Source organism: Varanus komodoensis, unplaced genomic scaffold (genome assembly GCF_004798865.1).
Source record: "Varanus komodoensis strain SLA01 unplaced genomic scaffold, ASM479886v1 scaffold88, whole genome shotgun sequence".
Taxonomy (NCBI): Eukaryota; Metazoa; Chordata; class Lepidosauria; order Squamata; family Varanidae; genus Varanus; species Varanus komodoensis.
Genome location: NW_025336576.1, coordinates 370,781 through 385,749, shown reverse-complemented (window position 1 = coordinate 385,749; position 14,969 = coordinate 370,781). Strand labels below are relative to the sequence as shown.

General features: G+C 57.5%; 1 protein-coding gene across 2 annotated transcripts; it reads right to left on the bottom strand.

The window, feature by feature from the left end:
• Window positions 1–866: 866 nt before the first annotated feature.
• On the bottom strand, window positions 867–12,124 carry FAHD2A (fumarylacetoacetate hydrolase domain containing 2A). Of its 2 annotated transcripts, XM_044417438.1 has the most exons (8): window positions 12,017–12,124; window positions 9,129–9,418; window positions 7,516–7,732; window positions 6,633–6,692; window positions 6,017–6,179; window positions 5,625–5,733; window positions 1,424–1,511; window positions 867–1,203 (listed from the first exon to the last, which is right to left on the bottom strand). In XM_044417438.1, the coding sequence occupies exons 2-8, from the start codon at window positions 9,410–9,412 to the stop codon at window positions 1,141–1,143; spliced, it is 984 nt and encodes a 327-aa protein (XP_044273373.1). In that variant the 5' UTR covers window positions 9,413–9,418; window positions 12,017–12,124; the 3' UTR covers window positions 867–1,140. The 2 variants fall into 2 exon arrangements, with proteins under 2 accessions (XP_044273373.1, XP_044273372.1); XM_044417437.1 differs by lacking the exon at window positions 12,017–12,124 and having other exon boundaries at window positions 9,129–10,297.
• Between the last annotated feature and the right edge of the window lie 2,845 nt (window positions 12,125–14,969).

Sequence of the window (14,969 nt, the reverse complement as noted above, 5' to 3'; positions counted from 1 at the left end):
TATTTTGATTTGGTCCTGGCCAGGTTGATAGTGACACACCCAAGTGGTGTCTTTATGCAGTGCTGATGTTGAGTTACTGGGCCGGGGGGGACAGAGCATGGTTTGTTTGTACTGTAATTGTTTTGTTTTATTGCTGTTTTTTTGTATCTCGTGCTGGGAGTGTAGTTTGTAAAACTAACAAGTAATAAAAACAATTTCCAAGTGGGTTGGATCTGCTTAGAGAATCCTCCACTGGGTGCTTTCCTGGTGACGTTGAGCGAGAGCCTCCCACTCTGTCGGTGCAAATACTTATTTGCAGTACAAGATGTTCTGGGAACCAAAATAGGGATTAAAAATGTTCTGGTGTTCACACACACACACCCCCCTTTCAGAACGCTTCTATTGTACTGGCTGTACTTGCTTAAAACACACGACCGGCATGAAGCCGCAGGCCCGATGGCACACTGTGGGGAAGTCTGTGGCGGGTATGTTTGCGTGTCGTGCCTGTTCTCCAAGCTGGAGCCAATTTTAGGCACCGAGAACCCCTGGGAACCCAGCATCTTTTAGGGGGCCACCCTGCAGCACCTGCCCCAAGACCCATGGAGGCCAGCCTGCGATGACAAGAATAGTCCTTCGCCTTGAGACACGCTTCGCAGCCCAGAGTAGGAATGGCGGAACTGCTCCGCCACTGCTGGCTGCGGGGGGGGGGGGCACCGCCGCTGCGTCCGCCAGTGCTGTTGTGGAGAAAGACGCTGTCGCTACGCAACTGAAAGGACGAACTCGCACACAGCTGCTGGTTAAGGACCTCAGTGGAGCTGTGCGAATGCTCCGCTTGTGGCCTGGTCGGCATTCTGTGCTGAAAAGAAGCATTGCACGAAACACTCGGCTCTGGTCCAAGTTCCACACTGCTTTATTCTGAGTCGGAACGGGGAAACCTGGTGCTGCTTCAGGGGAAAGCACATGCGCAGGCTACAGCCAGTCTTGCACCAGAAATGGTGCTGTTCTCCTGGACTGGATCCAGCCCTGTCTGCCGCCTCAGTCTTGCAACTCCTGCCGGGAGGACAGTCCCCGTGGCCTCTTTTGCAGACTTTCCTGAATTGGTGCTCATGACTGGAGTCAGTACAGGCAGGACAGCCGGCTGAAGCGGTGCCAGGGAGACCGTCATGCGACCCTGTTTCGGATGGTTCCCAGCTCGTCAATTTCACACTGCACTTCATCCCCTCTCTGCAGAACACAAGAATCGCAAAAGGCCCTTGTTATGCTGCCCTCCTGAGCACTCCCCAAATTCTCAGAGCAAGGGCGAAAAGCAAGCCTTTTACTTACTCAGGTTAGTTACTTTGCAAGATGCATTTTGAGGACTGGAATGTGATAGGACAGTCAACCCGGTTACCAGCCCCATGGAAGAAAAGTGAGCCAGAAACCGTGAGTGGAGAGCAGTGCTCACCTTCAGGAAGACGGGGGGCTTCCGGAAAACTCCGACTCCATGGGGAGTCCCTGTGAGGACGACATCTCCCGGGTACAGGGTGACGAACCTGCCCGCCGAAGATTCAGAAAGGGTGGTCAGAGCCGACTGGGAACAAAGCTGGATGGGCTGCACTGGGCCTGTGGCACGAAGCCCGCCGAGCCTGAACGCTCCAGCCGTCTTTCCTGCACACGTGCCCGGCCTCCCGGCTCTTGCCCGGCCCTGGTTGTCCTCGCTGTCGCTCTGCAGCCCAGCCTCCGGAGGACGGGACAGTCCCCTTCTTCACCGTGGCCTCTGTGCATCACACATCACAGGCGCTGCGCCTGCGCAGTGCCTGTTGGCGGGACGATTGAACAGCGCGAACAGCTTTCGGCAGGGACTCCGCGCCCTGCCCGCCCCGTAGCACAAATGGGCAGCGCGCTTGCCATTTCCCCTGTCTGCTTGTAGCCGTTGTTCGCTGCGCCTCGAGCCTTTTCGCTTTGGCTCTCGCCAGTCTGTACTCTTATGAGAAGTTTTTTCTCAGTCTTTACCTACTTTATGACTTTAACGCCAATCCAAGTTACAACCCCATCCGATCCGCCCCATTTTTTCCCCTTGTTTCACCCCTTCTCCCCTCCCCCCAAATTAAAAAGCCCTTCTATCGTCATTCTCCTCGTTCAGTGATGGCAAACCTTTGAGAGGCGAGTGCCCAAACTGCAACCCGAAGCCCACTTATTGATCACAAAGTGCCAACACTGCAATAAAACCTGGGTGCTGAGGTTTTGGTTTAGGAAAAAACGACTCACACATTGACATTTTTTGCCTTAAAAGAAAAATGCAATAACAGAGAGAAGGAGCCATGTTCACATTCAGCGCTCCCAAATCGGGGGATGCTGGGCTTGATTGTGCCCAGGCGCGCACACTCCCTCCCTCCCCCCCACACCGGCCACTGGGAATGCCGCAGGAGCTTCAGCAGCGCTTGAAAGTTTGCCGGAGGGGCGGAACTGGGGGGAGAGAGACCTGAACTAAAAGTGAGGCAAGGCTATCGCTGATCCCTTCCACGCTTCCATTGGGATCTTCCTCGAGGCACCCCCACAGCGCTGCCAAGCCTGGGCGAGTGGGGTCGGGTGGGGAGGGGGGTCCCTACCACGCACCCACTCCTCTCGCTTCGTTCCAGTTCCAGCCTCCACTGTTCCTCATATTGATGGACACATGGCAGCTCCCCAACCAGCTGCACCCAACATCCTGATGATTGGAGTCCATGTATAAGGTTCGAGAGCAGGATATCCCTTTCCTACTTAAACACCCCAAAACCAAACTCCATCATCCTCGAGTCCTCCCAGGGTTGACAGAACAAGGAGCACTCAACACTGACTGACAAGGAAGGCAGGAAGAGCGGCAAGATGTCTTGTCGTATCTACGCTGCCATGGGGTGCGGTCTTCGTGTATCAAATTATGAGGCCGCCAGGGCTCGGTATCAGTACTTCCTGATGCAGAAGTTCGAGTCCCTCACCTCTTACCTCCCCAACCCTCATGGGGAGCTTGCACACATGTTCACCCAGGAGGCAAAGCAGTCGTCTCTCCAACAGCTCAACACAGCGAGACACGTCAGCTGCGACTCGAGGGCTCCTGTCAGCGCCATCACCCTTCGTCGCCACACGTGGCAATGCTCTGGGAAGCTACTGGAGACCAGGCGTCATGTGGAGAGTATGCCCTTCGATGGCTCTGGTCTCATCAACGTCAAGACCAACAAGCTTGCCTTGCCGCTTGTCACATGGAGATGTCTTCTCACCAGCAATTTAAGTGGCCATAGCCTCGTTCCCAGTATCACTACCAGCCCTGCCACCAGCCACACTGCAGGGTGCCAACAATATCCACAAAGCCAGCAGAGGAACCAGAGGCAGAACGCAGCTCGGTTTCAGCAGCCTCGCCGCTGTCCTGAGACTGATGAGCATCAGCGTTGACGGGACGTGCAATCCTCTCCTCATCCCTCCTACTTCCCTTCCCTTCCCTTCTTCCTTTTGGGAATCGGCTACAAAGCTGACTCCCCATCTGGAAGTCCATCACATCTGATAGGTGAGTTCTCACCATCATAGAGCACGGATACCAAATCGAGTTTGAGACCGTGCCACCTTCTGGACTGACACGTCAGCCTCTCTGGTCCTTCTGGAAGAAGTTACCCAGCTACCTTGTAAAGGAGCAATTTGCAAACTGCACCCCTGCATGGTTTCTACTCTAGCTACTTTACAGGACTGAGGAGAGACAGTGGACTATGCCTGATTTTGGACTTGCGTGGTGTCAACAAATATATTAAAACCAAGAAATTTAGGATGACCACACTCCACAATATTCTTCCATTGCTCAGGAAAGAGGATTGGTTCTCATCCCTGGACTTGAAGGACATCTATTTTCACATAAGCACCCATCCTGCTCACAGACGCCTCCTCCGGTTCACTGTCGGTACTGATGTCTCTGAATATGATGTACTCTCATTTGGTCTCTCTCCTGCTCCGAGAGTTTTCACCAAGTGCATGGCCCCTGTGTGCGCCCATCTTCGACTTCAGGGCATTCATATTTACCCGTGCCTCGATGACTGGCTTACCATCTCCTCTTCTCGAGATGACCTTTTAGCCTCCATCAACAAAACCTACTCCCTCCTTTGCATTAATACTGAAAAATCATGCCTTGTTCCTTCTCAGGTCGTCAGTTTCATTGCAGCGCGTCTCAATTCCTTATGCACTCGAGCGTTTCTCCCTCAGGACTGACAAGAGAGACTCCTCTCGTCCATCCAGTGGATCACTGCCCAGTGGACTGTTCCTGCACGATCGATACAACAACTACTCAGAGATACAGCATCTACAGTTTCAGTAGTGCTGAATGCCAGGTTACAGATGAGACCCTTACAGCTCTGGTTCAATCACAATTTTCACCCATAACACCACCGACCAAACCGATTACTTCAGCCACCTCTCTCAGTTCTTCAGACCTTGTCTTGGTGGACGATTGATACCAACCTCTCCTGCGGAGTCCCATTCCATCTACCTCAACCAACTTTGGCTCTGTGTACCAGCACCCCCCTGACTGGGTGCGGTGCTCACTGCACATCCTTTCGGACCCAAGGCACTTGGCACAGACACGAGACCACCAGGCACATCAACTTCCTGGCACTGCTGGTGGTCTTCAAAGCCCTGCGTTCCTTCAAGAACATCCTTCAAGACCACACCATACAAATGGCATCGGACAACATTGTCACCATGTTCTACATAAACAGGGCGGTATGAGGTCGGCGCCGTTAGCTCACCTCGCTCTCCGCCTGTGGAACCGGTGCACTGCCCACAGGGGAACTCCTCGAGCTGTCCATCTCGCAGGCACTGACAACAAAGAAGCCGACTCTCAGCAGACACACGTCGACAACACACAAGCGGGAGCCCGACTGACAAGTCTGCCACCACCTCTTTCAACATACATACATACACACACACGTTTATATGCATTCCAGTATATATAATTTATTCCTGTCCTTGACTCTACCAGTCAGATTCAATGCCACCCTTTCTCCCTCTGGGGGCGAACGGAGTCTCCAGCTGCCTGGGGAAATGGTGGGCACTCTGCCCGCCCGTTTATACCAGGCGTGGGGAGGGCGCAGAGTTCCCGCCGAAAACCGTTAAAGCCGTTTAATCTTCCCGGCAACAGGCACTGCGCAGGCGCAGCGCCCATGATGTGTGAATGCACAGATGGCCACTCGCAGAGCGACAGCTGCAGGTGAGCAACCTGCGTATCCATCCTCTGGCCCGGGGGTGGGGGGAAGTAGCATCCCATAGCCTGCGCACGCATGCAAGTCTGGAGCGGCCCTCCGTGGCAGCCGCCACATGTACCCCCGGGCGCGCGAGGAGCAGGCTTCTGTGAAAGCAGGGCCAGGCACCGTGCAGGCGGCCCGGGAGGCCTGGCAGAGCAACCCCCCGGACACCTCAGTGCCTGCGGCGGGCTCTTCCCCTTGCGAGCTGGAGCTGCGCCGAGGCGGCCCCGGGCCCGTTCGCACTGCCAGTAGCCCAAGCGGCCGCGCCGAGAAACAAGGGGCAGCGGCAGCCCAAGGGGGCATTTCACAGCCTCCTCAGCCACCGACCCCTTTCCTCCTTATGATCTGCTGGGGCTCGATCTTCTCTTCCCCGGGAGGGAGGGAGGGAGGGGAGGGGGCAGGACTCACCGGGAGACCCAGGCCACAAGCGCCTCCGTTCTGAAGATCAGCTGCTTGGTGCTGCTGTTCTGGACCAGGGTCCCGTTCACTCGGCAGCGGATGCCCAAGTTGTGGGGGTCTGTGGCGAGAGAGAGGCCGTGGGGGGAAGCGCCGACGCCGCTTCGGAGGGGCGCCACTTCCGCACTGCAGCGGCACGCCTTTGCATGACTTCGTGCAGCTGAGGGGGGGCCCTGATCCCGCCCTAGCGGGGGAGACAGGCCATGGCAGGCTCAGCCCCTGGGACGGCGGGGCGAGCCAGGCCGGGCAAGCCACCGTGGCTTACAAGCCAGGTGGGCCCCACCGTGCTGCCGAGTCCACCGGGCGCTCAGGCCCACGCCCGCCCCAGGGCACCCCCTCCAAACCTGAGATGGAGTCCCTGGTGACCAGGGCTGGCCCCAGCGGGCAGAAGGTGTCGAAGGTTTTCCCCAGAAGCCACTGCTTCCCGTTCCTCTTCATCTGCCAGTCTCTGGCACTCACGTCGTTGGCAACCGTGAACCCAGCCACGTGCTCCATGGCATGGGACTCCTGCGGGGGACGGGCATCACCGCATCGTCACCAGACCCTCCGCACCTGGGCCTTAACCCTCTGCCTCTACTCCTCTCCCTCCCAGCATCATGTCGCCTTGCCATGTTCCAATTATGTGTTACTTTATTTGTGCTGGTTTTTTTTTCAAGTGAACCAGTTATGGCCCTGTATCTACGAAGTGGCACAGAAGCATTTTAATAAAGGAAGAAATGAAATGCACGGGTCGGCTGCAAATCCTAATGCCACGGATTCAGGAAGAAGCACCCCTGCACTCAGTGGAACTTACTTCTGAGTAGGCATGCCGGTGCTTGCACTGTTAGCCTTGCAGTGCTTGCCCTGGTCGCCCAGGGAAAGGTGAGTAAGGAAATGCCAACAAGGAGGCCCAGTTCAGGTTTCCCAGCCGGAAAGGTGCGCCGCTGATCCCTAGGCTCCCACCGCCAACCTGTGCATTACCTGGATGTGCTTCCCTTTCTTCCCAATGACAAAGGCCAGCTCTGCTTCCCAGTCAACTTCCTGGAAGAGGAAACGCATGGATCAACTTCCCCCTCGGCACGGGGCAGGCCGCGGGCTGACTAGCGAAGCTGCCAGGGAAACTGTGCCCGGCTGGGCTGGGGAGGTGATCCCCAGCGCTTCCTGTGGCATGGGTGCCTGTCCGTGGGCACGCCAGGCAGCGGGGAGACAGTCCGGGCGAGGGAAGCCATGGCGGCCCGCACCAGCCCTCGGGCCAGAGCTCTTAAAAGAACCCTCTGGCTTGGGGAAGACGCCCACAGATGACGCTGGTCGAAACAGCCCGCACGTCTATGCGGCCAAGTAAAGGTTCGCCATTCCAAGGAACTTGTGTGTGGTGTGGCATGCGGAGGCCTTTGTGGCACAAAGAGCGACTGCCTCCGAATTCTGTGCCAAGGAAAAACGGGCTGCCGGAATGAGCCAGTGGGAACAGACTCGTGCTTCCACAGTCCAGATGATCCAATGAAGTGTAGAAAGGGAAGATGACAGGCAGCGGAACTGGGACAAGAAGCCCAGAAGACCGAACCGCCATGGCTACTGGCCCCGGTGCAATCACTGCTGCCGCCTCAGATTGACCGAAGCGCCCCACACTTTCCCAAGTCTTTCTCCACCATCATATGAACTAGAAACTTCACGCATTCCGTGGAGGCAACTGGTGCACAGCTGTCTTGCAGCTCGGCAGCTCACAAACAGTTCCGGGAGTCCGGAAGCCCGGTGGACGATACCACCCCTGCTCCTGCCTGCACACCTGCCGAAACCCAGGCACCCTGGCCTCCTTGAAAAATGACCCCTAGCCGAGGCGGGGGGGGGGGGGCGGGGTGGTCCTTACGCTGCTTTCTTCTGGGTGGATGATGTCATCATAGGGCCCCACGATGGAGCTGGAGAACTTGCTGAATATGATTGGCTCCGTGGGGATGCTCACATTTTGCTCCAGGCAATGATCCTTATAGTTCATGCCGACACAGATCACTTTGTCGGGGTTTGTGATGGGAGCCAGGAGAGTCAGCTGGGCCCGGGGCAGGATGTGCTGGCCAGACGCCTGCGCTCTGTAGGTACAGCAAGGATTTGCAAACGTCCTCAAAAGGAGAGCTTTCCCCGAGTGCGCGTGGGGTGAAATGATGGCGAAACCGAAGCCCCAGACGGATCACAGGGTGGCGGGAATGAGGGATCCGTGTGGACCCACCCGCTTTGAGTACTGCCAAGCAGTACGGTTCATGCACGGCTTCAAAAACCTACCAACCCAGTTTCACCAACAGTAACCGCATGGGGTTACGAGGGGGAGGGAGAACTCTTCCGATGGTCCTGAAAAATCGCTGGCCTTCTCCAGCTTGAGCTGCTGTTTTGCTCTCGGTGGATTAGCAAGCTGTGAACCCGTGGCCTCACCCCCTGCGCCAGCCATACAGGGAGTATACTACCCACCTACCTTGCAGGTGGTTTTAACTATCACAGTGATTAGGGACGGGGACCAGTAAAAAGAACTGAATAGGGTAAAAAGGAAAAGAAAAGCCAGCACCTATGCAAGGGTTTTGCCTTTCTCCCAAGCCATTTTGGCCTGCCAAATCATTCCAACACCCAGGGGAGCACATTCTACGAATGTCTCTGCCACACTGTGGGAACCGCAACGCAACATCAGGCACTGCTGAATGTTAAACCCACATCCTCCGGATCAGCCGCTGCCCCCCTCTGCTTGAGGGCAGGGCCCGGGTGCGGAGGAAACAGCTTCCTGTTTTGCCTGTCCTTTTGCTTCCTGTAAGAACAAGCCAGAGGGCCTGGCTGTTATATACAGGGAGCCCCCATGGACTGAGGCATCTAGCATAGGACCGACTGGGCATGCTTGTCCTGGAGAAACTCCCGCTTGGAGCAAGTGGGGCGATTCTTGAGCGGGCAGGCATAAGATTGCAGGCATGGCCTCCGATGCTCCTCAGCCAGCCCCCTTTTCATCCTGCAAGCAGACTGCAGAAAAGGGCCCTGACACAAGGCCCCCACCGCGGGGAACAGGGACGGCTGGCAGGATTGTGGCAGCCATGCAACTGCCCCTCACAGTGCCTCGAAGCAGAGCATGAGCAAACGAGCCCGCCCCTGCCCCGGGGGACCCACAGATCCCACACGAGCATTGCGAGACGGAACGGGAGAAGAAATAAGGGAGCGGGGCAGGCCGGAGGTCCTGCGGCTCCGTTTTGGGAGAGAGGTTCAGCCGAGGCCTCTCTGTGAGAAAGATGGGAGGGCAGGGGCTGGGGGAGCATGAGACGGCAAGGGGGGGCATTGAGGTATGCTGTCCCTTCACCTGCACCCCATGTATTCCGCTTGCTTCTCCAGCCACGCTGCCCCCCACAACGCCTTGCCAAAAAGGCCGAGGAAGCCCCCAACCCAGACTGCAGCACCCCCACGTCCTCGCTGCCCCTGCCCAGAGCCCCCTTCAGGGGCCTGCAGAACTGCACGTACCTCCTGGCCACCGCGAGCGCTGCGTCTCCGCCCTCCAGGAAGGCCCGCATGGTCCTGGGCAGAGAGGGCTCAGAAGCGCAGAGGTCGACCACGTCTCCTCCCTCCTCCGCCTCCAGGCCGATCCGGGGCTCAGCGGCCGAGCCTCTGCTGCAGAACTGGACCAGCCTCATGGCGCGGCACAGGTGGGAGCACCCCCTGGCCCCCGGCAGCCTCCAGCCGTGGCCCTGCAGCTGCGCCCCACTGCGCCCGAGACCCCCGAGGACCCTCTGCAGCGAGCCCTGCATTCGAAGCTGCAGGTAAGCGGAGAGAGCAGACTCGGCAAAAGGCAGGGAAGCAGGGAGGGGGCTGGTGAGTGGAGCGCCCCCCCCACCGTCCAGCCATTCCTTAATACTGTTACACATTATACAGCCTACAAAACTGGGTGGAAGCCCCTTCCAAAACAGTTAAACACCGTTGGCGTTGGGAGGGAGCAAAGTCCCACCAGAGAGAAGGAAGGCTGAGAAAGCTGAGCAGTTAGGTCAGAGAGGAGGAGCAAGATAACCGAGGCTATTCTTGGCATTTATTTTTAATAGTTTATCCATTCTTGGATACAGGAGGGAAGTGACTTCCTAAGGGAAATTTACTGGTACATCAGTTGCTGAAAATTCTGTTCCCTTACACGGGGACCAGAACCTGCATATGGCCGGCATACCCACAAGTTACGAAGCTGGGGCAGGAGGTAAGCGTTCAACATGGCCCCAAACCCGGCAACATCTCCCTCGATTATCCGTGGCTCAAAGTAATGTGTGCACTACGGCGCTGGCCTGGGTCCGGGGTGGAAGGAACAGGGTTCGGAATGCTGCATGCAAGGCACAGTTGCGGGGAGTCGCTTTAAAAACAGCCACTTGGCCCTGGCCGTAATCCTGCATGGCATAAGGTCCTGCCACTTGAGCCACAGAAGAGCTTGCGAATTACATAATCGGATGTATTTGGCCAGTCCGAAAGGCATATTTGAGTAACTGCCACTCAGAGCACGCAGCTGCACTTTGGTGGCTGGGCAGTATGCAGACTAAATGTGCCACTGCGCTGCCTCCTGTGCTCCTTGTCATGCCAGATCGTTATGGCTGTGGTAATTAAGGGAAAGCATCCTGAAAGCTATGGTTGGCGTTCTTGTAAGGATACTTTCCAGGGTTTTTTCTTTTTACCTCAAATACGATATGCTTTTTCTTTTTGCTTTTTTTGAGGAAGTCTACGTGCTAAAAGGCACCAAGATACGCCGCACGGGTGTGGAGTGAACAGAGGCCTAGCTTGGAAACTGACGGCTGGAAAGGATGTGAAAGGGCCAGGAGGACTTTGCGGACATGAGGCAGGAAGGAGCTGGCCAAAGCCTGCAAGACAGACGCTGAGGAGGAAGGGACAGCTCTGATGAGGATTGGCTGTCCTGTTGCAGAAGACTAAGGAAAGGTCAGACCACCCACCAGGCTAGGAACTCACAGAACAAAGATGGCGAACCCTCGCAGCAGCAGAGGGAAGCGTAAATGGAACAGGGTAGCCAGAGTGCCTGGCAGCTCCTCCAGATGCCTCATCCCAGCATCCAGGCCTTTGCGCACATGCCCCCTCCCCCCAGAGATGAGCTCTGGCCACAGGGGGAGCCAAGTCCGTCCCGTTCCCTTGCCTCACCTCCTCTCTGGTCCTCCCCCAAAGAGCGTACTTGACCTGCACAGATTTAGCAAGGGAAGCCTTTCCTGGCATGGAAATCGAGCGCTGGAAAAAGCTTGGTGTGTTTCTGCATCTCAGCTGTTGCGCCAAAAAAGGAAAAAGGTGGCGGCAATCCCAGTTCATGGGTTTTAAGCTTTCATGCCTCAGGATTCCTGCAGATTTCCACAGCGGACAAACACCAAGCCGCTCTGTGGAACTGTTTGTGCTATGGGGTCACGGCATTTTACGGATAACTGGTTTGACCGATTCCAATTCTTTTCCTTCTGCACACGCTTTAAATGTGTTGTAAGTCACTCAAGCCCTTAACAAAGAATGGTTCTAAGGCATTTAAGCCTTACACCAATACGATGCTGCTCTGCTTCAGGCAGCCAGGCATCCCGCTACGGCCCCTGCGGAGGTGGGTGGGGAAGAGCCCGGGAGCCAAGCGGTGGTTCTGGCAGGTCAAGGGTCGGACCCCCGAGACAGGGGGAGCCCACCAGTTGACGAGTGGGATCATCCCTGGGGCAAAAGAGAAGGGACTACGCTGCCCATCACTTTGGAAAACTGCAGCAAGAAAAACTGAGAGGGGGAATTGCTCCTCATCAAGTACCCCTCTGTGTATTTTGTTTTTTGTGGCAATTAACAAAATGTATTGGGAAATTCCTCTTACCAGGGCAACTGCTTAGCAGGCAACAGAGGGCGGGGAAGGCACCGCTCCAGGGCGGGTTTCTCCCCAGATCCCTTTCACTAAAAGGATCTTACAGGTGCGGCTCTCCCTGCTGCAGCGGATCCCCTGGAAGAAGAGGCGCGGGGCTCGCTCCTGCTGCCCCCCCCCCCCCAAAGCCTGAACCCTTCTGCCTGAGGAGGTTCCCAAAATCGCACCCTCTCTTCCTCCCGGTCCATGCATCCTTCCCTCCTCCTCCCTTTTTTAGCAATGGGGCGGCCTTAGCAGATGGGAACCGTCGCAAACTGTAGAGCAAGCGCACATTCGGGCATTTCCCCTCCTTTTCGGGGTCCCCAGGCCCTGCGCCCCGGATCTCTGCGCTACGTGGCCCCGCGGCCTCCCGGCGCCCCCCCCCCCCCCATTGCTGCGAGGTGAGGAGCGCATGAAGCCGAGCGCGCAGGCATCTCCGGGAACGGCAGGGGGGCGCCCAGCCCTGCCCTGCCCGGAGCCTTGCGGGGCCCGCAGCCGCCCAGCCCCGCTCAGATACCTCCACGTCCGGGACGAGGAAGCCGCGGGGCCCCCGGCACGGCCGCCCAGCCCCTTCCGCTTCTGGCCGCAATCCGCTCCGGGCGGCCAGGTGGGTGCACTACAGTTCCCAGAGGGCCTCGCGGCAGGCCGCCGTGCTGGCGACCGATGAGACGCTGGAAGGAGGGTCCCGCGGTGAACGCAGAGATAGGAAAGCAGAGGGCACGAAGTGCATGGCTGCTCAGGGACGTCTCGGTCGCAGAGCGAGAGATAGCCATAGTAATGAATGGGGAAAGGATCGACGGTCAGGCTGCTGCGATCCTCAGAGGGGAGCGAGGAAGCAAAGCAGCCCGTCCGTGATCCCACAAGCTGCGCTAACGGTGGAATGTCACTCTCCGCTATTCCTGTCTCTGCTCCGCGGCTCTTGTCGTCATCGCGGAGCGAGGCCTGGAGGGCGGCACGTGCCCGACACATCGACCTCCCTACTGAAAGGCCCCCCCACGTTTGAAATACGCGGAGCAGGGGGCCGTTTTCTCCCAGGACGACGAGCCTTCACCGGGCGCCGTCCCACCCCGAATCCCCTCTCCGATCCCGGGCTCGGAGCCGCCGCAGCCTCCGACTATCTCTACGGCCCTGCGTGGCGCCCTTCACGCCCACTGCCGAGCCTCCTCGCCGCGAGACTGCGACTCCCAGCATGCTCCTCTTCCGCGTTCTCGCGAGATCGGCCGCGCGTTGCTCGGGCGGGCGCACGACCCGCTGGGAGCCGGGGCAGCGAGCGGGGGAGGCGCTGCAGCTGCTACCATCCCCGGAGAAACCGCGCCGCCGGAGCCACTCGCGCTTGCCGTCCAGTGGCCCCAGCAGAGCCTTAGGGGGCTGCCCTCCGGGCTGTTTGCCCCGGGGCCCCTGCAGAGGGGCATGTCCTCTCGCGGGGGGCCCTCGCTTGGCAGGCGGCCCCGCCGGGCCTGGCCTTGGGCGGCTCCCGAGGGGGCTGGGCCGAGCCCTGGCGGAGGGCGCCGCCCTGGCTGCTTGTCCCTGCGGCCCCCTGCTCCCCCCCACCCTCAGCCGCCATGTGCCTGCGGGCGCCGGCCGTGGGCGGACATGGGTGGGAGTGCCTGGCATCCCCGCCCCTCCTGCGGGCAGCCGGGAAGGCTAGCCCAGGTTTCTCGGGTTGCCCTGGAGAGGCCCATCTGTATGAGGGCCACGAGAGAGAGCAGGCTCTGCCCCGCCAGGTGGCTGCATTTCTAGGAACAGGCCTCCGCGCGTGAGAGCTTTCCTTTTCCTCTGTTCTGGCAGTGCACCGGTGGCCCTCCCCAGGGCTGGCCCAGGGCAGCTCCTGCCTGAGGGGGGGGGGACAGTGCGGGGCGGGGCCTCCTCCACCTGGTGCCAGCCACCCCCTTGCCGCACTGCGCCGCCTCCACTGCACCCAAGACCCACGAGTCGGAGGCCTTTCCCAACGGAGTCAAGGCCCTGGAGGGGATGAGAAAGCCAGGCCCAAGGAGGCATCCCCTGACGGGGCTCTGGAGGGGCTGCCCCCCAGCATCTGCCCCCCAGGGCAACAGCCTCATTCTGCCGCATGGTGGGGTGTCCTCAGGACCGTCCTTCCAGCCTTGGTGCCGCCCATCTCCAAAGTGCAGGGATGACACTGTCGGCCTGTGGCCAGCCCACAGCAGAAACAGAGTGCCCCCCAGCCGCGTCCCTCTCCGCACCCTGCCCAGCCTCTGCTCGAACAGCACCAGGCGGTTTATTTTTCGTTTTAGTGCAGGACGTGCTTGCAGGATGGATGTTTAAGCTTCTGTTTATTGAAATCCCATTTTTCTCTGCGCACAGGGATGCTGGAAGGTGCAAACGAAAACCTCTGCATCTGCTCCCTGCACTGAGGGGTGACTGTCTTGCCACCTAGCAGCAAAGGTAAAGCCCTGGGTTTCTAGAGTGTTTCCCATGAGCAGCAGTGACTAACCACGATTGGAAGAGACTGTCGGGGTGTCTAAACACCACCAGGAAATCTGCCTTGCAGTCAAGGACATCGTCCCATCTAAAGTTTGCAGTTTTCATTATGCACACTTGTTTTCTGAAAGCATTGCATGTAATTAGGGCTGAAGTATTATGCATACTTACAGGGAGAGTACACCCCACTTAAATGACTTTTAAATTACTCTTTTCAAAAATGTTTAAATGACTTTTTCAAAAACCAAGGGACCCTAAAAATGCAGAAGAGATCAGACAGAGGTGTACTCGCATCGAATCAATTATAGCTAATGCCAAAGAACTCTTTCAGAGGGTTTAATCAGTAGATTAATGAAGTAGTCATTGATTAGTTGACCCATCGATGGGAGACAATTTTAATCAATGAGCTGTGAGTTCAGGGCAGGTGATTGCTGGGTTATTTTGACTCTGGTGCATTAGTGAATGATAAAATATTAAAAGTGGTTTCCTTTTTAATTTTGAGTAATGGATGTTACGTAGAAGTGACCTCACGCACTACTTCCAGTACTTCAAAGGGCCCATCTTCTGGGGAGTACAGAATTCCCAAAGTGGGAAAGACAAGTGCCTTGCATGGGCGTCTCACGCTCAGTTATGCCTGGCCAGTAAGATGGGAGAACACCCGGACTCCTTTGGGGATCATGTCTGAATTTTCTTAAATTTAAGTGGTTGAAAGGCAGAAAATAGCCAGCTGTAAATGGCAGAAAGTCCCAGGAAAATGTGCAGTTCGGAACAATTTACGTGGCTGGTTCAGTCCCAGCTCATGGGTTGGCTTGATGGCTTTCAGTGCAGTATGGAATGGGGATGGTTGCGAGGAAGAGGGTGTGCCTGGGACCAGAGCTGGAGCACTGCCCCATCCGTGCAGCCAGCCCACGTCCTTCTGCACCAGCTGCAGCTCTGTTGGTGTTGTGGGGGGTCTTCTGGGGGCGGGGAGGGAGACTCACAAGCGGGAGCAAGGGCACAGATGGCCCCAGAAGAGGCATTTCAGCCTGAGG